The sequence below is a fragment of the Cebidichthys violaceus genome, unplaced genomic scaffold, assembly GCF_023349555.1.
Source record: "Cebidichthys violaceus isolate CVI_PGR_0920_01 unplaced genomic scaffold, fCebVio1.0.p SCAF_20, whole genome shotgun sequence".
Taxonomy (NCBI): Eukaryota; Metazoa; Chordata; class Actinopteri; order Perciformes; family Stichaeidae; genus Cebidichthys; species Cebidichthys violaceus.
This window is the reverse complement of record NW_027176373.1, coordinates 3,698,793-3,725,622: the sequence shown is the minus strand read 5'-3', so window position 1 is coordinate 3,725,622 and position 26,830 is coordinate 3,698,793. Positions and strand designations below refer to the sequence as shown.

Here is a 26,830-nt window from a genome sequence, read left to right as displayed (position 1 = left end):
ATAAATGTCTTCTTTATTTGTCTATGTTAATCTGTTGATTCTTTGAAATGCTTTGCTTTAAAGTTTTCCGAAAGTCAAGCCTCACCTGAAGGCAACAGCATGGAATGACTTGACTGAAATGTTTGTATGTAAATGTTATGTTATAAATAATAAAATCCAGCTGTGACAGAAATATCTCCTCCTTTTAGTTAATATCAACAAGCTTATCTGAGAGGAAGTGGCATACTGTAGCCTGAAACCTTAGTAAAACTAGAATGCCTGTTATGTTAGAGAGCTTATTAACATGTAATAAATAGCATAACACCAAAATCAACTTTTTCCAGTTTAATTCCAAACATTTTCCAAGCCAGATATTGAAATTCATCTAAAAAATAATCATTCCACTTCCACTACAATGAGGAGGTACATAAAAAGAATGACTCTTTCAATATTTCATTGTTGGGTCAAAGAAGAAGAAATAAAATCTCTGCTCTGTATAACGTATTCCTTGTTCTTCACAGAGCAGTTTTTCCCAAATCACTTCTGTCAATACGATCTTTTCTTTTCCTCATTGGAAACCTATGAGGGCGTCTAATTGCACATGTGAATGGAGCGACAGACTATCAGCTTATTCCATTCCTCTCACTGTGTCCTTGAGCAGGGCAGTGATCCCCAGCCTGTCAAAGAAGCTCTGCTTCACCTCTCTGCTGACATACATGCATTATATGTAAGGAAACAACACTCCTGATTACAGTGTGTGTGTGTGTGTGTGTGTGTGTGTGTGGGTGTGTGTGTAAGGACCATTTCTAATTATATGAGGGAAAACATGGCCCTTGATCTTCTCTATACCACCCTCAACCTTTTCAGCGCCTGTACAACAATAAAAGCTAATCATTTTCCGTTTTCAGTCTTATATTATCGGAATTGTACACTATTTCCCATGGGAATGACGCATTAGTCAAAAGGGTTAAAAGCACATTAAACTGGTACTTGAAATATATTATTTCACATGGAGTAAATCAACCCATAACCCCCAAAATTGCCCACTGAGTCCTGGGCTGAGAGCCATGACATCATCTGAAAGAAGACTGGTGAGAGAAAACACAAACCAGACTGCCCCCTGGTGGCTAACAGGAGAACAGCTCATGCTGCTGCTACCAACAGGCAGTAAAACGGTAAATAAGGCATTCATTTATACATCACACACTTCATAACTGCAAATAGCACTTGACAGTTCACCACTAACAACTGAAGGGTTTTACAGCATTTCACTATTTTACACCAAAAGGGGACAATAGTTGTATTGTCCAAATCATGTCAAGCAGAGGGGGAACGTGTTCTTTTCACCCGTTGTGATTGGATAAAACCAGACAAAATGTTTCACTGAAAAGGGGGGAAAAATGATGATGAAAACTGGTGGATTGTGAGCTCAGTAGATAAAGAGGACTCGGGTGCGGGGCAGGGTGGAGAAGGTGTCGGCCATCTTGCGGATTCGGGCATAGTTGATGAATCCTCGAAGGAAGAGCAGAAAGCCTGGAGAACAAAAAGAATTAAAAAATACAAAAGTGAGACACAACTGGAAGTGCCATAAAAGGGAGTTATAATTCACTACAATGATAATTTAATCTATGTGCTGTAGTCAATAACAGGATAGTTAGGGCCAACTATCCTTCTGTAACTATTCTGTAACATACATGACACCTCAACACTGCTGCAGTGGAGCTCCACTGAGCACTGATGTGTCACAAGCAGGACAAAAACATTCAAGTTCCTATTTGAATCATTCAAATTCAGAGGTTGGCTACTTACCCAACACCAGGAACACCCACCACAGCCAGTACTGTCCATCAAAGTAGCCGGGGAAGTATGTGGAGAACTAGAAGCCCAAGAGCAAGACAGAGGGGACTGGTTAGAATAAGCCAACCACTACGACAACAACTGAACATAGGGTGGGGGGGGGGGGGGGGTCTCCTTGTCGTACCCTGACTATGAGGATCCATTTGATTAGGGAGAGGCCAAAGCCTGAGATAGCCCCATAGCGGCCGGCTGCTGAGGTGGTCAGACAGAAAGACAGGAAGAAACCGATCCAGTTGAACAGGAATGCCACTGGACAGAGGGGGGGGGGAAACAAAAAGAGTGTTAGACATGTCAGCAGAAATCAGAAAATTGTGAAAAGATGGGAAATTCACTCATTTGTATCTCAAAAAAGTAAAAGATGTAATTTCTGCACAAATCTAGGAAGAGAAGAGCCGAAGGATGAAAGATGATGGGTGGAGAGAAGAGAGAGACAAACAGACGAATAGGTGGAGTAACTAACTGAAAAAAGTCAGCATGAAGATGCCGTCATTTCCTATCCTCAGCTGATCGGCGTCTTCGAAGTCGTCTCTGGTCACAAAGTCTTCATCCTGTGATAGAATAAGCGACAGGGGAGCAAAAAAAAAAAGAAAAAAAAAAAAAAAAGAGAGAAGAGAGCCCAGTTATTTAAGCATTCAAAGAGCTTCACCACAGCCAGGCAGTGGCAGAGCTTCCAAGGACTTTACTCTACTTCTATGAAACTATTCTCAGTCAACAAATCAATCACTCTGATAAAGTGTGTGTTTATTTTAACCAATTCACAAAGTACAAAGTAGTGACGGAGATCAAAGTGATAGTGATTGAGCACGGGCAAGCGCATGAGTGGAAACCAAGCTCTGCTCAAAACAGAGTAAATACAACACAAACAACCAAGAGACCAATGGAACCACCACAACACAGCAAGCCCATTAAACACCATCAGTGTCACGCTATCGAAAAGGTCTGGAGTCAGTTCCATTCAATGTGGGAGAACCGGTAGATGTTGTAGACTTATCAACGAAGCACTAGCACTCTGAATACACAAACATACAAGAAGGGTGAGGAACCGAATACATCCAACACTTGTGGGCACATCTGCGTTCCCACACAACAAATACTCTCCTCCCACTCCTCCCAGTTACCTCCAGTGAACTGCGAATTACATCGTCAAAAGTCTCCAGGCGCTCCCTGTGCTGAGGCTGCTGGTGCTGCTGCTGCTGCTGAGCACAAGGCAGCGTGTGGCAGAGAAACACAACACCAGCAAATCAAACAGGAGGGTCCCCACATGCAGACAAATGCAATGCATCACAGTGACCACTAGAGGCCAGCAATGAACTGTCTGAAACGTCTTAACAGAGAGTCATTCCTAAAAGGCATGTTGTTTAGTTTCTGGTAGATAAGACAGAGAGACTCGGAGGCTTTCATGGTGAAGCCTGCACATGGGAGGTGAGATTACCACTGTTCTTTTCAAAACACTCCCTTGGGTATTAAATGCAAGTTAATGACATCCTGTAGGCGAGGTGTGCTTTGCCCTTTGTAAATGAAAAAGACAGCTACACATTAACTGGAAAAGAAAAGGTTCCTGCCAACCAATGATTTGTCTTTATAAAAAGAACATGGATATCAAAAAGATTATGCTACCAAAAATAAACAACTTAATTTTAAAGATGAAAAAGAAGGTTTTTGGCTTTGTGTTTTTAGTAACATGTGGTTGCAGCCATGGAAAACTACAGCATCAAAACAACAACAGCTTGAATGGAGATTTCACTGCTTACTTCAACCTTACCCCCCCGTGAGGTAACTAATACAGAGATAAATCTGCAAGGCTGCATAACATAACAATTTTGGGAACCACTGGAAACATTTGGTCAAATGCAGACAATTTTTAAATGATCGCAAATATTGTCCTATACCAACATAGCTTAAATATCAGCTCCCTTTGATTTGATTAACCCAAAAATAAGTAAATGACAAAAAATTTGAGCAATAGTTGATGTTAATTCAGTCAATAGATGGATTGTAAGAAATTATAATTACATTGATACTTTACGTTATTCTTTTCTGACCTGAAAAACATGGTCAGAGGTTTTTTGGATCAAAGCTTCATTATTATGAATTAATAAAAATCCTGTTTGCATGTTCAAAAAGAAGCAAGCCAAATCTTTGTGCCAAATCTTTTTCCTTCCCTTAAGTTGCATTTAAAGCACTTTTTTTTAAATATAAGGCTTATTTTTAATCCGTAAAATATGTCTATAATAACAACTTGCTAAAGCACCGGACATTAGATCTGTATTTTAACAGTATGACATCCAACTTCATTATGTGATAGAATATCAAGAAACTGGACCGCTCTTCAGAATTGCAGCGATAATTGTATATTAATACTTGTTTCTGGATTTAACTGCTAAAATATAATGGTGTCACTACCTGATAGTATTCCCAACTGCAATAAATTCTCTATGAATTAAGCTACATCACAGGTTCAATACCATGTAATGTCAACCCTGCATCAGTACAGACAATGTTAAAGTGTGAAGCGTCACGTTTCAAATGCTTGCACCAATATTTACTCCGATTTTACTCAGAAACAAACCCGGGTGCAAAGTGCACAGAGGATAGTTCAGGGGGCCTGGGAGATTGAGGCATTAAAACATAGACTGTGGTCATTACGTGCAAAAATATTACTGAATGTCATTTAATCTGAGTGATAATAAATGTCCCGTCGGAAAGACAAATAGACTCAATCATTACTGAAGACAGAACAAGAAGAGAAAAGCTTTCCATTGCAGGGTGGTAAACACTTCCTGCCTTGCAAGACAACACAGGAAGTGTTTGGGCACAAGAAGCTACAGTGTGCAGAGTGAATGTGACCACAGGCAAAATGTAAAAAAAAGAAGAAAAAAAGTGAGATACTCACTCTCCCAGTTACCAGGGGAACAGCAGTCTCAGTCTTGGTTCTTTCTGCTTCATCATAGGAAGGCAGCGTGGTCGCTACGCTGTATGATGGAGGCTTGGGGAAAGCCCCGTCTTCCTTGTAGTCAAAGTAGGCTGAAGAAGAAAAACGGCACAGTTTCACAAACTAAAGGCTGAAGTTTAACCAACACAACGTACTTCGTGTTGCATCACTAGTCACTGCGCGCCGCTCTGAAAGTGGAAACGGGCTCAAGACGTGGAGGTGATCTCTGAACTACAATTTCCTACTAATCCCCAGAGACAGAAAACAGACTTTTTAGATTACAATAAAAGTGCTGCTCATGCAAACGAGACAAATCTCTACTGGGTGAGAATTTGCTTAGAGCAAATGTTTGACTGCAGTTCTGTAAGAGGGTTAAACATGTATGAGCCAACTATTATATCCCATTAAGAGGCCCACTGACTGTCACGTTCTCCCAGTTAGACTTTTATTCATATCATATCAATCATTTAAGCCAATCAACTTTATAGCTTTGAATCAACACCTTCAGTATTTGGATCAAGACAGCTCGTGAATAATAAAATGTGCCAAATTTAGAAGGCGACAGCTGTTATTTGAGTGTGTCAGATACGTATTTAATCAACATTGTGGTTAATATAAGTATAGGATCGGACTCAGTATCAGCAGATACCAAATATTAAAAGGAAATAGAACTTGATCGGAACATCCCTGAAGGAATAATTTATTTCTGACCTGTGTGTTGTTATTTATTCATCCTTTTGGTGCGGTATACTGAAGTTATATCAAGTAGACATCAATATTAATACCCCATACAATGCCCGTGTGTTCTTTCTGCAGTCCACAGTTATGTATTATTCACTGGCTCAAGATATCTTACGGGGCCGTGTTTCCTCTGGTTATCTCCATGAGCCACCATTGCAAATCCCCTCAGCACCAGGGAAACATCTGGATGAGTCATGGTCTTACCGGCATTGTCCACTGTGACGCTGCTGTATGGAGGCGGAGCATCAGCTGCTACCTGTGGACTCTCCTCTGGGTCCTCCTCATTGGGCAGCTGTGGGAGGAGGAGGAATAACCACATCCTGGTTCATTTACAGACTCACAGGGAATGTTTAGTGCAGGCAAACACTGTTAACTCCGTCACTATTGCAGAGTGTTTCAAGCATGTAGAACATTAAAAATGATTGCTCATTTCTCCTTATTTCTTTCTCTTATTAAGAGTTGGACACACGGGACTCTTGATTCAGCTAGATTTTAAAACCGAGACCATTTGATCATCAGTCAGGAAAGACCACGGGAATAGTGCTGAATACCAAGTCAGCAACACTGGTTTAACAGCACTGTCCGCCACCAAAGAAATGCTTAGTCGACTAAAACTCTGTGTCTCTCGTGGTCCTATAGTTTATCATTTCCTATTAAGGAACTGTAATCCCACCGTACATTAGTAAGATTACATTAGAAGGAAAATGGGGACAACATGTGCATTTCCAAATATCTATTTCCAATGAATTAACTCCAAGCACTAGAGAGACAGTGAGTCTCTAGAGTGACACCTCTTTCCTCACACAGTCATTTGATCTGTGGTTAATATAAAAAAAATATTGGTAAGTGCATCTTTTCATCACATATACTGAAGATGGAGGACATTGTACATACTGCCCACTATTATAAGACTCTAATGAACTCCTTTCATTTGACATTTTCCTTTATTGTTGCTGCTAATAACACATTTCCTCGTGGCGGCCAGATGATAACCAGGTGATCAAACTGATTTTTACACTTAATTTAGGAAACTCTTTAATGAAGTTACTGGCGTGCTTCAACTAATAATATCCCCCTTCCAAATAATATAAATGAATGATGAGGGACCTCGCTAAACAGGTTACCCAGTGGGTTTAGATGACCACCAAACACGCCCACTCGCTGTGCCGTGGGTCACGTGCCACATCCAAACACGGAACACGTTAGCGTTGGATTCACGCCATCTCCACCCGATTGAAAATGAAACGACGTGAATCGCAAAACACATTCGATCTAATTGACGATAATCACAATGAGATCACTTTTCAGAACACAAGTGTGTCATCGTTTTTTAACAGTATGTAAAGCCGACGTTAACACGTTGATGTTAAATCTTTTAAATGTTAAATGTTTAGTAACCGATAGTGTTTCCATACCTGCTGATATCTGCCGCTCGGTTCGGCCATTCCGGTTGTTTGGACGGGTGGGGATCAACAACAGAGGAGAGGAACGAGCTGACGAGACACCAAACGACTGCTAAATTATATAACAGCACAAACTGTAAACTCAGTCTTCGGGAAACGAAAACCTGTTTCTCCCTCGACTGTTCAGCGGTCGCTCCACTGTCAAGTTACAATTTGTTAGCATAAAACACGAGGCTTCCGGTTATCTTTTTTTTATAAAAAAAAAAAAGTCCAGATTGAAAACTATAAATAGAAAAAAGGCTCAGTTTTTTTGGTAGCCTACATTAGTGCTACTATATCTATTCAGTCCATCTATATCATGAATACATGTTACCATTTTTGTTGAAATATGGACATTTCCGCTGCTTTTATTCTGAAACCACAACCGGATAATCTTTTCTTCATTCCTGCTAACTTGATAAAGGTCTTGCTCGCCAATCGATTGACGTCATTGGCCACAACAAACCCTCTACCGCCCCCATTTGGAACAAAGTGAAACAACCATCACTATCTATAGAAAGTTACTGACAGAATGAGCTAGGAAAGTCTAACCGCGAGGGAAATTTAAATACTGAGGAAATTTAAATACTGAGTAAAAGTCATCAATCATCTGTGGTGGAGGAAGTACTCAGATGCCTTCAAAAATGTACTGAAGACAAAGTACATAAATATTAGCATCAAAATATACTTAAAGTATCAAAAGGAAAAACACTCACTTTGCAAAATGCGAACTATCATGTTACTGGATTATAATTATTGGTGTATTAATGTGTTAGTCACTGGTAATTGTGGAGCTTATTTATATATAAATGTATCATTTGAATGTAGACACATGTAGAGAGAGAGAGAGAGAGAGAGAGAGAGAGAGCGAGAGAGAGACTTGAGAAAATATACTCATACATTTTTTAGGCATCACAATAAATAATAATCAGCAATAAAAACAAATGCAATTTGGTCTTGTAGGGTTTTATTGTATCTTTATCTAGAATAAGAAGACAACAACAACACCTGTGACACTTTGTATGCATGCTCAAGTGTTGGAGAAGTTACATCTCAGATTGGATTACTAGTCAAGTTACTAGGTAGGTTTCCGGTACTTAAGGAGCACAGGGTAAGTGGTGCCGATGTGCTTTTGGTTGTAGTGGTGGCAAACGATCTCGACGTCGTAGAAGCTAAACTGGACTTTGACTCGCTCGTTGGGCGAGGTGAGGAAACAGAGGGTGTAGAGGGCGAACTCAAACTCGGGACTGACACCGATGAAGATGCTGCCTTTGGGCTTTATACCGTCCTTCCAGCTGAACTGTAGGGCCAGGATGTGTTTGTTCTCGTCGGGCTGCAGTGAGAGAGAGAGAGAGAGAGAGAGAGAGAGAGAAAAAGAAACGGCAGGTGATGAGTAATATTGAAGATGGGTCCAGTGCTCCATGCAAATACTTTGGCATGCAGTGTGTTGCATGATCATTGGAAACTGGGATAGGAGATTGGTGAAAAATATGCAAATACGATATGAAAATTAGACACTGTTTTAAACTACAGGAGACTCCTTACCATGTTTAAATAGAAAATTGGCCCAAAAATGCTCAGAAATTTGCATTAGGCTCAGGTTAGAAAGACAAAATACAAAGAGCTGGGCAGAGTGAGAGAAGGGAAAACATGGTCATAGCAGGATGTGAGGTTTCTCATCACCGTGCAAGAACGATGATGTGTGAAAGAGATAAGAACAAGACTGCAAAGAGTGCAAGTCAACTTTGGGGGAGTCGAGGAGACGAGAAAGGACAGAAGAAAGATGAGAGATTTGTCAGATATACAATACAATACAGATATATGAAAACATATTCATTCCCCCATCGAGGTCCAACTTAAAAGTAACAATTACACCGTACCTGGGGGGAATTTGCATTGACGCTGTAGCCTTTGTAATCGATGTGTCCCAGCTTCTCCTGCAGGTAGAGCTGGATCCAGTTGTGAAAGCCGATGACCGTCCTCCCTCCTCTCGTCTCTCCAACGAACACATGTTCAAATCCAGAGGAGTCAGGCCTGGTGGGAGACACGCAGACACATTGGCTGATTTGTTGTCGACCCGATGTAGTGTAGGCTCAGTTCATTTAAAGGCAGATGGAACTCTAAACTTTGCATCTTGGCATTTATTGATACTACTAAATTGTATTAACTTGTATGCCATTTGGACAAAATGTGGTTCTTAGTGGCTGTTTCCTTCCTGAACGTGCAGCAATTATGCATTTTTTCAGTAGTTCACAGCGATGCTGACTGGATGTGTTAGACAGAGCCAGTTTCTCACAGTATGAAGGTTACCACCGTAGTGCTAGATTCCACGGGTGAAGTTATATTTAGGTGCTGTGCCAGATTCCACCCACTTGCTGGATCCTCTCCTCGCGTAAAGTTCAAACCAGATCCTGTACAGCTGCTCCTTGAATTGTGTATCATCCTTTGGAGAGAGGTTCTTCTCTACCAGGTATTTATGAGCTAGCTGCAAACAAACAAGAATTTACTGGTGAAATGTTTATATTTACATTTTTAGCGGCATGGCTCATTGGATGGCGATGTCACTTGCTCGGTCCACCACTTTGGTCCAGACTGAAATGTCTCAACAGCTACTGGATGGATTGCCAGTACATTTTGTGCAGACATTCATGGTTCTCAGACAATCAATCTTACTGACTTTCATGACCCCCCTGACTTTTCATCTTCCACCATCATCAGGTGAAAAATATATCTGCAAAACTAATGATATCCCCATCAGCCTCTAATGTACTTTGTGTTTGGTGCCAATAATAAGTAAATGTTAGCTTGCTAACTTGCTACATTAAGATACTGAACATAGTGAACATTATACATGCTAAACATCGATCAACTTGTTAGCTTTGTCATGGAGAGCATGTTAGCATGCTAACATTAGCATTTAGCTAAAAGCAAAGCTGTGTCTGTGTACAACCTCACAGAGTCTGTAGCATGTGCGTAGACTTGTAGTATAAAAGTAATAATTCAATCACTGTGAGAGTCAGTTTAATTGTATTATATGAATATTTAAAAAAAGGTGCAACTCTTAATACATTCTCTTTAATGTTTTAGTATGGGCCTTTATGAGCAAGAGGGGAGAGTGTATTTCCAAACGTCGCAGCAAGTACCTTCATAGTGGGACTCTGAATGATGGAGTCCAGGAATTTGTGGTTCTCTGCCACCTCCTCAGGGGTTACAATTTCTGGCTCGCCGGTGTCACTCACATAGTTATCCAACAGGGAGATAAAGGCTGTAGAAACAAACACAGACACTCTTCAATAAGGGATTGTGTTCAGACTGGGACATGGATACAATGACAATTATGAAAGCTGAATACAGAAACCACTAGCTCAGTATAGTATAGACGGAAAAAGTCTCAAAACAGATTTTGTGTCTACTTGGATACATTTGGCCTGAAAAAAAAATCACCAGCTCCAGGACCCGGATGAGGAGCAGTGAAGCAGGTTGCTAGGACAATCCTCCTTTTTTTCATGAGGGCAGCTGCCTCAGAGTGATCTCTGATTACCAACTGTTACATAATTCTCCAATAACTCCCTTTACAGCTGTGTGTGAGGGCAACATGATACACAGCATAAATCTGCGAAAACATCCTGGGACAAGAATTGTCCGAATGAAGCATTCTTCAGCAGTTTTCACGCCTAGGAAGATTTAAAGAAGCCAGTGTTTATAGAGGAGCATGTTTCTGCACCCAGCGCAGTGAACTCCACATGCTCTGTGGTTATGCAACATGCCACTGTTCGTCATAAGGAGATTATTAGTAGATGAAGAAGCTTTACTCTGAAGGGGAGGCGAGGAGGAGGATGGTATCAAACTGGTAAACAGTACAGTGGAATGTGTGAAGGGGTTACGTCAACTCAAACATTTTTGACAGAGCAGTTGTGTAAGATAATTCACTTTTAATGGCCTTACCTAAAAAAGTCTCCTTTTTGAAAAGGTTCTCATCGACAAATGTAAACAGAGGATACCCGGCTGCATCATTGTTGTCGTTGATGGCCATGGTGTCTCCAGCTTTGCCCTGCAGCAGGAAGAGAACCACTCCAACTTAATAATTGGACTCATGCATATATTTCTGGCACATCTCAGATGCTTTATTTGCTTGCTTTCGTACATTGCGCGTGCCGTTAGAGATACATTTGCAACATGGATGCACTGCCACAGTGAAAAACAATAACCAAACCACCAAACAGTAAAAAAATATATATAGGTGATACAGAAAAGCTTCTACATCAAACAACAGAACCAAACATAGATATCAAAATGTTCTGTTGTCTAATTTGAGCTGGCGGTTGAGATTAAGACCACATTCCCCACAATCCTCATTGCTCCCTGTCGCATGTTCTTTACCTCTCCAGTAGGGTTTCTCTTTTCATACTGAAGTTGGAAAGCATATACAAAGTATATTATATACATATAAAGTATAACGTATATAGCTTGGGTATGTATGTTAATGTATTTGGCACCAACTAAACTACACATAACAAGCTGTGAGCCATGAGTAATGAAGGCCTCATGTCTGAGAGTGTGTACGTGTGGTGCACCTGCAGAGAGATCCTGTAGTCTTTTCCAGGTTTGAACCTATTGACGTCATTGTCCCACAGCTCCTGCACCATGGCCGACAGCTCTCTGTCACTCTCAATCATGATGCGACCGCTCCGTTGTGTTCTTGGTCCCGCAGTGGATGAGCTATGGATGGTCTGGTCCCGGTGTACGTCTGCTACGGGGGAGTCAATAAAGCTCACTGTTAACAATGGTGGGCAGTAACAAAAAGCACATTTACTCCATGAACTAAAGTACAGTTTGAGCAACCGGTACTTTCAATTTGATTCTTTTTCGTTTTTTGTACTTTAAGATAGATTATTTCACTATTTCAGAGGGAGATGTTGGACTTTTTAGTTGATTTTTAGTTTTGTTTTTAAATGCAAAACATCTGATGGGCTAGTAAAACACGATGCAGTGCTATACTCAACAAAGACTCTTTCAAAATGGAAAATCATTACGTTATTTTCACATTTTATTTATGAAAGAGTTAAATTCAGTAGAAACCTTTCAGTGTGTCATGGTAGCCTAAAATCATCTGTTAAGACACTAATCAGCTGATAAAAGTTTTCAATCAAGCAATTTAGCCAACTGTTTGCAATTGCTGATTATCATAAAGATACATTTCAATCCCTTGAAATTGTGTTTTTGACTGGGAAAGTCAAAGTCAGAAATGAGAACGCCATACACAAGGTGTACTGTTGCTTAATTATGTTACAACTTATCTAAAAGCCAAGGTATCAAGGTGTGCAGATTCAAAAAAATATTCAGGAAGAAAATTTGTGTGAGCTGTGAGATTTGAGCGATGTTGACAAAGAGTCCCATTCTTTTTAGTGACTGAACACACAATGATGATTCACTAATAACAGTGATCAACAAAACCCTGAAATATTCTGGCGTAATATATCCAAAGAATTTGAATTGCTGTTTAATTTTGATGTGTTTAAGCTGGTTAACTTTGTCTCTGAGGCCTGGAAAAGAAGGCAAGTAAGCCCATGCGGGCCGATCACAGTTGTGTGCATGAGACAATAATCCAACTTAATTTATTCATTCGTATTAAACTGTCCCTTGCTAAAGATAGCTTTGATTTATACAGCCATTTGCTGGCTCTCCATGGGGATATTCATTTCAGAATAATAGAAAGCCATCGTATCAAAAATACCACAGTAAAACTTTTGGAGTTATTTCGCACCTGCTTCTTAAATAAACAAATTGATTGATAAAGTTTTACACACACAAAGGCGATCATCAGGTTAATGTGTAGTCCACAGCATTGTAAAAACACAGTAGCTTCCCCAGCCAGACACAGCTCATCCATCCAGCTCCAACATCACCACTGCATTCCACAAAAACATGTCTGACAACAGAACATCCACGACACCGAGCTCTGGGATCCAGGCCCCCGGGCCGCTTCCCATCAGAGATCCACTGACCTTATTCCTTTAGAGTCTCGTCCTGCTTTTTCTGGTTCAGAAAAAGAAGTAAAGAACGAGTGATTTGGGGGTTTCTCAGTGTCGGCCAGGTGCTGCTGCTTGTGGTTTCCTGAGAGCAGGTGTCTTTATGGGCATAGTAACAGTTCAGTCAGTCAGTATGTGGTGAAAGACAAGCAGGGGCTGGAGGGGAGGGGGGGTCACGGGGCAGGGGATGGGGATGGGACAGGAGAGAGGGGCCATTTTAAAAGGGTTATCCCCTGTCAGCAACTCTAGCCAAAGGGATTACACCATGTTGTCGTCTCTTTTCAATCTCAGGCTAAAACGTGGGCCCTTTGTTCCTTTAGTGTTGCATTGTTTCTCTTGCTGTCACAGTATAACCTCTGGATTACAGGGTAGATGTGGGTCATGTTTCAGGTAACAAGGTGTTCTAAAAGCTCACTTAGAGCACCACACAGAGCTCGTTTTTTTTTTAATCGAACAGAAAATTCTCAGTCGTGTTAACATTCCTGATTTTGCAGTTTAATTTATCGATCTTAACTCTCAATACTAAATAGAGGAAAACTTAAATCAATCCGTTAGAACATCTGAAAAGGCTAGTGGCTTTTCAATTTGACAATTTCTAATTGTATTGTTTCACTTGTCTTTAAAGAACCATAACAAAGGAGAGGAAAAACTACTTCTTGGCTGCTCTTGTACTAAATTCTGTTTCGTCTTACTATACATTTACGAATCATCCTTTTACAATAGCTCAGAGGAAATTGGACTGGAAGCCTACATGTGGTCCACATCGGGGGTGTACATTTGTGAGGACCAACTTAAGAGTCTAACAGCTTAAAATACCAGTGAACACCAGCAATAAAATGTTTCACCAACTCACAGCAACTGAAACAGTATTACTGTTCTGCCACCGGCGGTTGACTGACATCGTTACATCCACTTTTTTGTCAGATCTGTAACCAAGCAAATACTGACTGGCAGTATCTACTCCTTAAAATCCCTTGTTGGAGCTTTATCTATACGTACTCTTTTATTCAAGCTGTTTTGTGGTTTAGTAGAACTTATTCTATGATCAAGCTTACTGCTAACCAAGCTAGCCTTATATTGTACGAATGATTCTTTGTTTCTTACTGGCATGAAGCACAACGTAACAAATTTGACAGATATACTTTTGTGAATGCAGTTTCTTTGTTACTCACTTCATAGCTTTAGCCTAACTCTTGTCTTTCGGTCACAAATCAAAAGAGTTTCATCGACAAACTGTAAAGTGGGAACATTTATTTTGACAAAACTTATGCCGAATGCATTTTAACAGAAATCTGCAGGTCCTGTTTTCAAATGTTTCTTACATGAGGCATGAAGAGACAGCAACACTGAAGGAAAAGTGGATCCGTGTGCATTCTAAAGCAAAAGATTGTCTTTTTAACATACCACACCTGCATCCATGTTTGAAGTAATCTGCACTTTTAATGCAGTGTGGAGCAAATCATTGAACGTTGATGAAGAACAGATTTAGGGTTCAATTTCAAACAGAACTGTCTCCATGAGACAAACTCCTTTCTGATCAAATGCAAACAAAATATATATATATATATAATAAAAAATAAATTAACATTATACAAAATATTTTTGTATCTCTAGACATCAAGATCATATGGCCTCTCTTTGACACTTAACTTTGGCAACATTCAAGTAACAAGTTGTGCAAAGGAGGGGGTGTGTGTGTCAGGGTTGTTTATCGAGTGATCTCCGTTCTCACAGCTCAGTCCCCGAATGACTCAACACACACACACCATAATCACGATCCCAGGAACCCCATCAGAGGACTGACTGTCATGAATAATTACTGCAGTGCTCTCCGTTGGTCTGTACGGAAAAATACAGACAACTCAAACCAATTATGAAACCCATTCTACCAAAATCTCATACAATGTGTCTTTCAAACAAGCCTGATTTCAATCATATGACGTGCAAAGGCAAGTTTCTGTAAATTAACTCATCAAGAAAAAGCAAATCCAAACATCATTTTCAGAAAAGAGAAGAAAAAAAAAATGTCACGGGATTCCCATTCTGGTAATCAACCCAAAACCAACAACAAAAAACCTAGGTATTTCTGTAATTATGTATCTACAGGTTTACTTATATTTATGTTAATCCTGTATCATGTGCGATTGTCTCGGTTAGATTTTGAAACTCACTAAATCCAACTGGAAGTTTGTCTGAAGAAAAGTTAGCGGTTAGTTAGTGTCATAGTTATGACATACGACAGAGAGACGGCCAGCGGGTAGATACTGAATATGACAAAGAAGAGCAAACATAGTTCTAATTGTAAGCAAACACCTCGACCAGCGGCTCCAGTATCACCTGGTGATCATTACAAGCCTGCGAGTGTCAAAACTCATCGTGAAAAAGTCTAATTTAAGGAGAGAGTAGATATCTAGAATACAGTAAAGAGAGACTTGCATTTCTTTTTTTTCTCTTTTGAAATTACAGTCCAGTTCTATGTCATTGTCATATCTAAAAGATTCACTACCTCTATCAATGTATTCTTGATGTTTTTAAGAAAAATGACCACAGTCCTTTCTCCATTACTCTCTGAAAACTAAAAACGGTTCTTTCCATTTCCTGAATACCTTATGTACATGAAATCTGTCATTATATTAAGCATGAACAACTGACACACAGACATTGAATGTTTTATACCCAAGATGCCTGAAAACATAATCTTGTAGGACCGCGGTACATGTTGTAGAGGGGCACTGTTGTGCTGACGCAGGCATAGTTAGTGTCACAGGTGAAGTGATGGTTTATGGGGGATAAAGTGCATTCGAATGGAGCATACAGTGGCGAAGTACCGCGCGGGCGTCAGTCCTCCTCCTCCTCCTCATCACTCCAGAAGGCCTCTTCTTCATCGAGATCCACGCCTTGGAAGAGTCTGCAACAGGGAAAAGAACAGGTCAGACGTCAGAGATGTACACTAAGTGTCGGTGACTACTTGGCTAGAGTGGTGAACAGAGAGAAGATCACTCACTGGTTGTAACAGAGTGAATGTGGGTTGTTAAAGTGGCTGTATGGGTTGACTTTGCTGAGGAGGCCCAGGCACAGCCAACAGAAGTATTGTTTACAGGAGGTACAGGACATCTTATTACAGCCATCTGCTTTCTAGAAAGACACAAGAGACAGTGAACATGGGGCTCTTCAGGGACAGTATGGAAGAGATGATAGCATTTTGAAATACTTAATCATCTGAACTAGAATGGCTTAAAAGGCCATTTATCTATATAATTTAAGTAAAATAAATGTTTGTTTCATTTTCTAAAGAGGCAGCAGTGCCCCCTGGTGGTGAAGTCACAGCCCAACCTGTATATTGGTTCCACAGCGCGGGCAGCATTTGCAGTTCTCATTGAGCCAGTCTCTGCTAAAGGACTCTTCCACTGCTTTCTGGATCACCCTCTTCCCAAAGCGTTTCTCCATGAACTTCTTCCCCGCATCTGTGGCCGACAGGTACTCGTCTCTGAGGTTACGCAACTCATCTGTCGAACGAGGCGGGGAAACGGGGACACAAAGTCAGGGTTGACGTGACATAAAATAGAACTCCTCAACCATCTATTTGCAATATTCCAATAAGTCTTTTATTGACACGTGTAATGTATTTTCAGTTACATTACCTGCAGGGATTTTACAGTGGGAGAGGCCGTGATAGCCCAGCTTGCACAGTGTGCAAAAGGCATACTGGCAAGCCGAGCAGATCCCCATGGTCGAGTCCGGCTCCACCATAACAGCGGTGGCGCAGGACTGGCGGGGACAGTAGACCACGTCGGCCATGAGGTCCAGACTGGACTGGAGCAGCAGACGGTCATAACGGGCAAACAGCTCCTCGTCCACCAGCTGCTTCACCTGAGAGATGAAGACAAGAGTGATACGGGGAAACTTAAATCTTCAAACAAGCTCACAGACCCACGTCGACTTTGCTGCTCTTTTACCTGCGATGGTGTGGCTATGGAGGTACATTTGGGCTCAGGGCAGTTAAGGCACTGAACGTTGCCGTCCCGTATTTGGATCTGGAAGTATTGCGTCATGCAGGCCTTGCAGTAGACGTGCTGGCACTCCTTAAAGCAGAGGCAGTTTGAGCCCAGCTTCCCCAGGAAGCAGATCCCACAGCCGAACACCTTGCTGTCGAACATCTTCTGGCGCTGCTCCTCGTCAAAGTCCAGGAGCTGAGGTAGGAGGTCGGCCCGCGGGTCCATCACCAAGACGGCCCGCGGGTCCATTTGAGAAGACAACGAAAACTGTGGCGGAGACTTTTCCTTCTTCGCTTCTCTTTTCTTCTCCTCAGCGTGTTCAGAATGACTCCCACTCTGAGTCACAGCTGAAAAAGAAAAAAAAAAGAAATCGATAAACATATTAGTCACAAAGAAAAACACTACATTAATTTAACAAAACACCTACATACCTGTGGCTGCTGGGTCTGTTTTCCTGCGCTCACCACACGCTTTACTTCCTCCCCTGATGACTACAAGAGGAGACTGGATGCCCAGAAATTCCAGAACTTCCTCTTTGAGGAATTGGATCCACGTGAAAAGAATCACACAGCCTTGGTTCTCCTCGTACAGCTCATCCAGACGTCTGCACAGAGAGCTCATCTGAGGATGTACAATGGAGCAGATGTTGAGACAATAACTCCTTTTTCAATGTGAAGCCACTCACTTTTTTCTGAGTCAACCCTCAATTTGAATACTTAACCAAACCTGTATAGTGACGTAGTGATTCTCACCTGTGCTCTGGTCATCCATTTAGAGCTGAGAGTGAAGACCGGCGAGGACGTAGATGGATAGTCTGCAGGAAGCTCAAAGTTGAGCACCAAAGGAGGTAAGAAGCAGACATTATATTCAGTGGGCTTCTCTCCTGCAACACACAGAGAAGATTTTAGTTACTTTCCTAATGACAGAGAGACCAATACATGTGCCATCATCTACAGAATAGACCTATGGCAAAAGTGCGAGAAGTGTCGACTACATTTAACAGCTCACTGACAGCTGTACCTTTGACAACAACTTTGAAGTCAGGAGGGAGCTCCAGACAGAGCTGGATCTCTCCCCCCTGTGCAGACTCCGCCTGGTGGAACTCCTCTTCATCGTAGATACTTGCTAAAGCAAGCAGCTCATCCTCCTGGGCTTCCTTGTCCTCGGACATTTACATTCCTAAAAAAACAATAACAATACAAGCAACACATGGATGTTAGCGAGGGCCAAGCTAGCACACATCATATACCGGTTTATCACGAGCTACTATCAATACCTTGTCTAGCTTGTCATATATTGATGATTTAGTCTACAGTTAGTGAATTCCTATTTACTCAAAGCACTCTTATACACAGAGGAGTGAACGCTACGTTAATGGTGAAGCAACTTCGCCGTCACATAGCGTCAGCTTGCCTTTAGATAACGTAACATTACAGCCTGTGGCCTCAGAGTTATTAGCACGCTAGCTAGCAAAAAGTAAACTTTATTAATTTTAAACGTGGTCGACATTGTTCCTAAATATATATCTCGCCAAAATAAGACGTGTGCTGTTTTTGGACACAGTGGTAAAACTGGCAAACTTTGCCGCTAGCATACAAGTTAAGCTAGCGAACTAGGAAACTTAAGTTAGCAGCAGTGCTAAGCTAGCTAGCAACGTTAGCTGATGTCAACAGTGACTATGGCTACAGTCTCTGTGACAACATCAAACCGTGGCAACACTGCTTCCGTACTTCTGAGCTAAGCTACATCACGCTAATATAAGTGCGGTGACACAGCGAAATATGTGGAAACATAACGCGTTTCTTACCTTTTCAGACCAAATACTAGTGAGTCCTGCCCTATGACTGGTGCATGACTGGAGGCAGTGTGGGTGTGACAGCGACGCCTGCTGGATGGTTCATGTACTGCAGGCTTAATTCATTCAAACTACGCTAATAGTTAAATCATTGACACTATTTTAATTTAATTAGTTTTATTATATTCATATTATCAAATACCAGATCAAATCCAATATGAAATGCTTCCCTGGCTTTATTATTATTATCTTTGATTACTGATTGCGTGATTTAGGTAAGTAACTGACAATTATTTTGATGATTGTTAAATCCTGTTTTATTTTGTAGTTTCCTGTTAAGCCCTCTAGGTTGGATCACCTGATTGGCAGGCACCTGTGCCTACTAGGGCAGGGGTTCTTAACCTTTTTCACCTCGGGGCCCAACTTTTCAAGTACAAAGTGGCCCGGGGCCCATTGAAATATTAACACTGTATTGGTTTAAGTAATTGATCTCACTCTTGGTTTGATTTGTATTCAATAACAAAATCAAATTCACTTACAGTTTAACAAGCAAAAACTTTGTCAAATAAATGACATCTATTTAACATGTGTATGTAAACCTGCATACAAATACAACAAGACGCCCAACATGCTAACAATTCATGGAACAAATCAAGGTAATACAAGAACAAATTTAAAGGCTCAAGTCAGGCTTATTAACACAAAAATAATTAATAATTAGGTTTTACTACAGAAAAAAAGGAGGGACTCTCAAAAAAACTGAGAAAAAAAATGGAAATTTGATAAATATGTGGTAATAAAATACAAATAAGTAAAATTAAATAAAATGTAAATAGAATTGAAATGAAGTGCAAATGAAAATATAGCCTTATAATATGCAAATTATATGCTTCAGCAGTCTTCATTTTTGTATGGCAGAACCAGAAGTTGTTCTTCATATCTGTGACAAATGAACAATAACAACAGTCACAACAGTCCACACACTGGGCTCTCGGCTCTGCCTCGTTGCTTCCATTCACAAACCCGTACTTAATTAAGTCAGGATTGTAAATTTAGACTTTTCATGGGGTTTGGCACCACTTTAGTCTTCATTTTTTTTGTTTTAAATTAGTGCTGGGCAACAATTAACATTTTGAATCGCAATTAATCGCACGATTTTCTGTGATTAAACGCATTGTTATGCGCAATGTTCAATAATGAATTCAAAAGTAGTGTATTGTGCACCTTTATTTTAAAAGTACTGCTATATGAACAAAAGTGCAATAACATTTGGTTTGCAAACACTTTAAACAAATCAGGTTCTTTTTAACAGCAGTATTCCCTTTACACTGTTAAAATACATTTAAAATTATTCTGATCATAGATATTCAGGCGGTGTTCACAACTTTATTTTCTTTATTTTATTTTTATTTAATAGATGAAATTTGAAATATACACTTTGAAAATCTATGTCATGTTTTTTATGTTTGTTAAATTCTCAGTAGGATAACTAAATGATATGCTTATTATACATATTCCAAACAAAACAACACTAACAAATCTAAATAAATGATTTAAATGAATCATTTCTTTTTCGATTTTTTTGGTCAGACACAGCAACGCTGAGTACCTTGTACTATGTGTAGTATTTGTTATAAATTCACGTTGGTACATAGAGGGTGATAAGAAACTGTACTTCGAGGGACTTAGGACCCAGGGGAATGTAGGTGAAGCATGGAACGTGGAGGGAGTCTGTACCGGGGCAGTAACGTGCATGTGAAGTTATGCTAATAAAGAGTTAAGAGCAGTTTGTTCTCACGTGCTTATATGTTTATTTAAAAGCACAACAATATGTATTTTGATATTGTCACGTTTGATCCTGTAACGAGACGTGTTACCCGGGGGGGCAGGAAGACACGCCACACAAACAGCTGTTCACCGCTCGCTGCCCGGTTCTTGTGTTAAAAATGTCTGCTTAATAATAATATAAAAACTGTGTTAATGCGCGATAAAATAATTGTAGGCGTTACTTACTTAATGCGTCTATGTGATAATAACACGTTAACTTACCCAGCACTATTTTAAATACTTCTCCATAACTTTCGCTACAGACTAGCGGCTAGCTGAGTATCTTCTTCTGCTTATTTGAGCTTGTTAAACAACTGACTGACGCATTACCGCCACCAAGTGGTGGGAAGCTATATTGTAGCTGAGCGTCTCATGGATAACATCAATATCTCTGGTGTCTTCAATTGATACCCGAAAAATACGTGATATTGTGGTAAATCTTCTAGTTGATTGTATTAGTTGTGTAGAATTGTGTTTGGAGTTTGTAAAAATGGTTTACATGATAGTATTGGCCAGACTTTTTTTTAATCTGGTATATAACGTGCTCTGGATAAATGCATTTTTTTCGATGGTATATGCTACTCGTCTGAGCCCTCAAGCCCCCGAATTCGGGGGCATTGTGCAAAACAGGTTTTAATAGGCTACCTGTTGGGATGTACTGGTTGATATTATTATGCATACACTGTAAAAAAAAGCCAACTAGCAATCGTTGATCATACATGTTTTCAAATGAACCTGACTCAGAAACAAAATTTTGTCATATTCAACTAACAAAAACGTGCCTGGCCAGTAAACTCCTCCCTATCGTTGCCCTAATAAGTAATTTCAAAACGGGTTAACAAGCATTTCTGAGTGGAGCCTTATTTTTCATGACGAAAACCGCTTAACGACCCTTGCGCATGCGTGTTGCTGTCATGTACGTGCGTCTGAGTCGGGGCTGAAAGCGATGCGGAGCGTGGTGGTCGGACATCTTGTGGGCAGTAAGTCTAACTGCGTGGGACCGAAATTGGACATTATCGAACTATTTGTCGACCTGAAGTTTCCCCAAGTTAGGTAAGTGTGTTTTTTTACTAGACAACCAATGTTATCAGTAATGTGCACTGACCTATTTCAACCTACAGATTAATTCAATGAGTTCAACTAGCTAGCTACCACATGTAGCTTTGTTAGCTATGTTATTAACTGTGTAGAATGCTGTGTCAGCCCCACTTAACCGGTATAACCGTGATGTTTACAGTTACATGCAGCATTTACTGCTTCGGCAATGCGCCAGCGCTATAGTGGACACTTGAATTGTATTTGTTTAACAAAGGCCAGTCTTTCCCGGCCCTGTGGAATCCTGTTTACCCGACTAAACACGGTCCAATATGGCGGTTACGTTCACGTACAAGCCAGTTCTAACTTTTTACACAGACTCTTTACAGCGGTAATATATGTAACGTTATGTATGTTTTGTGTCTAACATGGGGACATGAGATGGGTAATATCATTCCGTTTGGGCGGCAGCGGAGGTAACGTTAGTAACATGTTGAATCAACGTCTGTTCAAATGGGGGAGACGGCGGCACTTGGCGGCGGCGCTGACTTTGTTGTGTTATACGTCACTTTGTTCGGAGTAAAAATGCCGGCATGTGAAGCATTCTTTAACGTCTGTATTGCGGGGCTTTGTGACTGTTGGCGCGTGTGAACTGGTAAAGCTTTGTTGATTCTCGCGCTTGCCTCTGCAGCGCGAGCATCCGCAAATCGCGTGTGAGCTTCGAGCAAGAACGGAGGCGTTTATACTGTATGTGCTGTGCACGATAAAATCCTATACTGTACGGTGGGTGATAGCAACTGTGCTGTTGAGTCACAATTTTAACCTTTCTTTTTAAAACGTCCACAAGCCGAATGGCAAGAGTCAGTAGAATGGTGCTAAAGTTAGAATGAATAGAAATGTATTTTGTCTTTAAATTTCCCTTAGCACTCAATCGTGCATGTGTTGCTTTTCCTCAGGACACTGATCATGAAGAAAGAGAACTCAGAGGTGTGTCTGTTGCCATCATTGAAGATGATGATGCAGCCATATCACCAAATGTGCGAGATGTAGCGGCTGTGTTGGAAGGGACCATCGTGCTTCATGACCTACCAGACCTCTCTACTGCCTCTGCGTACCTCTTTGGTCTACTGTATGCCATGAACGTTGATTATCGAAAGGAGATGAGGTAAACCTTCGAAGCGATTCAGACTATCTTTTTCGAGCTTGGCTTTTGATGCTCGCAGCGCATACGGTCTCTGAAAACAAAGCTTTTGCTCTAAATGTGATGGGGATCCAGACCTAAAGCTTTGTTTTTGTTTCCTGTTTGAGTGCATAGCTGTTCGTTCTCATGTTTAACCAATTAAGTCACCTTCGCCTCAGATTCACCGAATTTGTAAAAATATCAGTTGCCAGTTCACAATAGGGACAAATCAAGTGTTTGAACTATTCATGTTCATTGTCGGTACTCGGGTATAAGTTATATAATATAATACCTATTATATATATATATATACATATACTGTATACAGACGCATATATATGTACATGTATATATTCAGGGACATATTCACTTGACTATTGTTAACATAGTTGCCGTGCTGAATCCAGTGTCAATCCATTGTTTACTGAAGGCCAGACTGACCTCATTGAGTACTTTTAACTCATGTTCAAAACCTTTTTACCAAGGAGAAATCAACAAGGTTTGAGCTAACTTTGAGCTGTGCCCTTTTATTATATGTATTAATGTATTTCTTGAGAATTCCTTTAATACAATTACAGCAACATGCATTTTCATTGAGTTAACTGGGAAGATTTCTATCTCACTGAAGCAAGAATTATCTGTTTATTCAACTAGTATATCTGTGTTTGTTGAAGGCATAAATACATGGCATTGAAACAATGATTTTATTGTTAGCCTCACAGAAGTTTCATAATTCTGCGGAATTTTGTGAACTAACTAGAATGCTTTAGGCACTCCAGGCACCCCCAGCCTGGAGTGGAGGATCTGCACGGTGGTGACGGGCGTGGGCTGTGGCCTCCTCCTGCTGGTGGCCCTCACTGCTCTCATGGGCTGCTGCATCTCTGACCTCATCTCACGTACAATCGGCCGCGTCGCCGGCGGCATTCAGTTTGTTGGAGGTGAGTTTATGTTTCTGTGTTTGTGTTCCCTCCCCTAGTGGGTGATTCTCATCTGACTGCTGGTGTGCAGAGCCACGGCTCTGGTTGGAATTATGAGGCGATATGCAACAATTTACAAATTTGTTGGCATGAAATATAGTTCTTGGCCTCAATTCAAGTCAGTTAATTTCCCCTTATTTGATAATTTGTGTGCAGGAGATAAGTGTACCTGAAGAGAGCCAGCACAGTGCACCACACTGCTCTCTGTTACTGCAGTGATGTTGCACTCTGTCGATCCAAAATGACACGTGGGAGATCCGCTTGTTACATTTTGGGCAACAAGCATCAGACTGCTGTAAGAGAACACAACATCCTGTGTTCATGTGCACATCAAACATGTCGTTTTGATTAATTATGCTTTCATCCGCACGTAACCATGGCTGGCTCCACATTTTTCTTTATAATAGCCTACAGGTAGATGTGTGGCTGCGATGAGCAACATGATTGAAGTGATCAATTCTCTGGGCAATATGGCCGACATCTTAACTATAAAACATCAACTGTCGAATAGTTTGCCCATCAACTTTGACTGTATTTGAGCACCAAGCATCAATGATGCAAACAGAGTCTCCCTGCACTCCACCCGTCAAGTGCAGCTTGATCCACAATGGAACCAGGTCTTTGTGTGGCCACTTGTCTCTGGTTGATGGGTTAGCCTGAGTTTTCCTGCAGACTGGGCGGTGGAATAGCAGAGTTAGCTTAGCGTCTGTCTTGGCTCTCCTCCCTCTCGACTCTACTTTCAGTGGCAGCAGGTCTGGCTGGGTGGTCCGCCGTAAGCAGTTATCATTTCAACGTCTGCTAAGCCTAACCCCACGAATGAATCCAATCCCCACGCTTCCTTCTCCGATGTTGAGTGTATTCTGTCATTAGTGCTCCATTAATAAAGACAACATGACAAAAATGTAGCTCCGTGAATTAAGGGGGTGAAAGTAGTGAATGTAATAAGCCATGATTGTCACAGTAAATGGACTGTACTTGTATAGCGCTTTTCTAGTCTTTCCGACCACTTAACACTACATGTCATCATTCACACCCATTCATACTTTCATACATATTCATAGCCAAAAGTGCGTGAACATGCTACTGATGCACATGGCAGGGCGCCCCTGACTGCGATCTAGCTGCATCGCTACAATAGTTACCACAATAGTTACCACAGCTGAATGAAAAACATCAGACCTGGAGAAAGAATAACTCTTCTCGCCTTTCTTCCTGCTCTTTTAGCGAGGCCAAATGTAAGCATTAAAGCAGAGATGGCACAACGAGGAGGAAGTGAGTTCAGGGTGGTCTCGTGCATTTCATCTGGAGTGAGACCTGATGCTGACATCGCCTTGGCTTTGAACGGCGACGAAGAGCTGCAGAGAGAGGACAACACAGACTCAGACATGCAGACGAGCTCGGTCGTCCTCCTGCAACAGTGTATGAGGGCCGTAATGTCACTCGTGTGTTCGACCGCCCCAGATTTACACACCAAGTGTCATGAGTCACAACACTGCCGTCTGTTTGTGAGTATGAGCAGTATGATTTTGAGCCATTTTATTTCATCTACACTTCGTTTATATTAAAAAAAAGAGAAACTAGATGAACAAGGAAGTGTTTCTCTGTCCCCGATGTCCCTTGTTTGTTGTCTCTCCTCGATCACCATCTTGAATCCCAGACGAAGTTCCGCACATTCTGGAATCTGCTCGCCTCTTCTGCTATTTTCAGGACACCCCTACAACAAATGTGCAAATCAGTTATCCAGACATGTCCTATACATGCACCAAAGAAACCTGCCGTGCCTGTTCTAAATCAGTGACATATTTGACCCCTTCTTTAACACACGGTTGGCCTCTGCTAGAAAATCTGCCAGGTTGGTTCCCATGAGAGAGAGGCAGAACACGGCGATGTCCACAGAGCCGTCACCAAGCGGGACCTGCAGAGACGAAGCATTTTATTAAATTCTGTTTACTGTTTTGGCGGTGTAGAGGGACGGCCTTGTTAATGTTTTGAGAAAAAGCTGAACTAAAGAGGCGTGTCTGTAACGATGCATTTTATACATTGATTATAACGTCTCACTTTTGTCTGATGTAAGAGATGATGGCGTCCACTGGATTGGCGGGCCGTCTCTGAACCTGCGCCATGTGTCCTCTGTGGTAGATCCAGAAGGCCTGTGGGTCCTGCTTGAACATACGCTTCGCCTCGCCGCTGGACGCACCGTACGAAACCTCATTGATGTATCGGAAACGGGCCGACTCCAGCCGCCGCTCCATGCGGGACCTCAGGGAGGCGGAGCGGTCCTCTTTCGCCTCTTCTTCTGGGACCGCGGGCTCGTCTGTCGTCTCCGCGGGACTCTCCTGCTGGACCGGTTCCTGTCTGCGAAGCAACTTCCGGAGCTTCTCTTTTTTCAGAATCTGTTCTTTGCTCAGCTCAGGTTTCAGTCTTTTCATGGGCCGCTCACCTGCGATCTCCACTTCAGGTACGTCTGCTTTCTGTTTTTATCCATCGGCAGAAGATGCAGTCGCATCTTTTTCAACTTTGCCACCGACTCGCTGCTTTTCCTCTCCGAGCGTCTGTGTGTCTGTTGTCCCGGATAAGTCTGTGTCCTCTTCTGGCTTTTTCATTTCTGTGGTTTACTTTGCTTTTCCTTTTTCTTGGCTGGTGTCTGACCGTTGTTGTTGCTACATGAATCTATTTTGACTTCTTCCGTTTTTAAATTGATGAAATGTAAGCCTTTAACTAGTTAATTACTCACCAAATTTGTTGTCTTTCTTCCTCTGTTTTGTTGCAAGTGTCTCCTCATTAACCGTCTGATCCAAGTCTCCATCGTCTCGCTGCTCTCCTGTTGTCTCCGCTTGCTTTCGCTTCTTCTTCCTCCTCCTCTTCTTCTTCTTTTTCTTGCCAGGTGATGGGACCACGTCTGCCTCACTGTCGCTGTCCTGCTGATGGTCATCCTTCTTCCACTCTGGTACTGACCCGAGTGTCTGCAGGGTCCGCAGCCGGCTCTTCTTTCCAACCAGCTTGGGCTGATCTGGGGATAAATTCAGATAATGTAATAAGTC

The 26,830-nt window shown here is 41.4% G+C and overlaps 3 protein-coding genes, 1 long non-coding RNA gene and 1 pseudogene across 10 annotated transcripts; 1 reads left to right on the top strand and 4 right to left on the bottom strand.

The window, feature by feature from the left end:
• Positions 1-309: 309 nt before the first annotated feature.
• LOC137876279 (NEDD4 family-interacting protein 1-like) lies at positions 310-7,117 on the bottom strand. 6 transcript variants are annotated; one of them, XM_068715713.1, is made up of 8 exons: positions 6,925-7,117; positions 5,714-5,801; positions 4,730-4,860; positions 2,955-3,032; positions 2,297-2,384; positions 1,961-2,085; positions 1,789-1,855; positions 310-1,512 (listed from the first exon to the last, which is right to left on the bottom strand). In XM_068715713.1, the coding sequence occupies exons 1-8, from the start codon at positions 6,952-6,954 to the stop codon at positions 1,409-1,411; spliced, it is 711 nt and encodes a 236-aa protein (XP_068571814.1). In that variant the 5' UTR covers positions 6,955-7,117; the 3' UTR covers positions 310-1,408. The 6 variants fall into 6 exon arrangements, with proteins under 6 accessions (XP_068571814.1, XP_068571815.1, XP_068571816.1 ...); XM_068715714.1 differs by having other exon boundaries at positions 2,955-3,029; XM_068715715.1 differs by having other exon boundaries at positions 4,742-4,860.
• Positions 7,118-7,911: 794 nt separating this feature from the next.
• endou2 (endonuclease, polyU-specific 2) lies at positions 7,912-13,799 on the bottom strand. 2 transcript variants are annotated; one of them, XM_068716448.1, is made up of 7 exons: positions 12,957-13,799; positions 11,526-11,701; positions 10,897-11,002; positions 10,095-10,216; positions 9,324-9,436; positions 8,832-8,985; positions 7,912-8,284 (listed from the first exon to the last, which is right to left on the bottom strand). In XM_068716448.1, the coding sequence occupies exons 2-7, from the start codon at positions 11,625-11,627 to the stop codon at positions 8,030-8,032; spliced, it is 852 nt and encodes a 283-aa protein (XP_068572549.1). In that variant the 5' UTR covers positions 11,628-11,701; positions 12,957-13,799; the 3' UTR covers positions 7,912-8,029. The 2 variants fall into 2 exon arrangements, with proteins under 2 accessions (XP_068572549.1, XP_068572548.1); XM_068716447.1 differs by lacking the exon at positions 12,957-13,799 and having other exon boundaries at positions 11,526-12,909.
• Positions 13,800-14,211: 412 nt separating this feature from the next.
• rnf14 (ring finger protein 14) lies at positions 14,212-18,848 on the bottom strand. The gene is made up of 9 exons (XM_068715712.1): positions 18,783-18,848; positions 17,996-18,154; positions 17,728-17,858; positions 17,407-17,596; positions 16,937-17,322; positions 16,622-16,850; positions 16,314-16,486; positions 15,985-16,115; positions 14,212-15,888 (listed from the first exon to the last, which is right to left on the bottom strand). Exons 2-9 carry the CDS (start codon positions 18,144-18,146, stop codon positions 15,819-15,821), a joined length of 1,461 nt encoding a protein of 486 aa, XP_068571813.1. The 5' UTR covers positions 18,147-18,154; positions 18,783-18,848; the 3' UTR covers positions 14,212-15,818.
• A 2,712-nt stretch (positions 18,849-21,560) lies between these two features.
• On the top strand, positions 21,561-26,019 carry LOC137876673 (uncharacterized). Its single transcript, XR_011103452.1, has 5 exons — positions 21,561-21,650; positions 22,589-22,797; positions 23,573-23,750; positions 25,014-25,294; positions 25,929-26,019. It is a non-coding gene; the product is annotated as an uncharacterized lncRNA (long non-coding RNA).
• On the bottom strand, positions 25,505-26,610 carry LOC137876672 (ribosomal RNA-processing protein 8-like; annotated as a pseudogene).
• Positions 26,611-26,830: the final 220 nt, after the last annotated feature.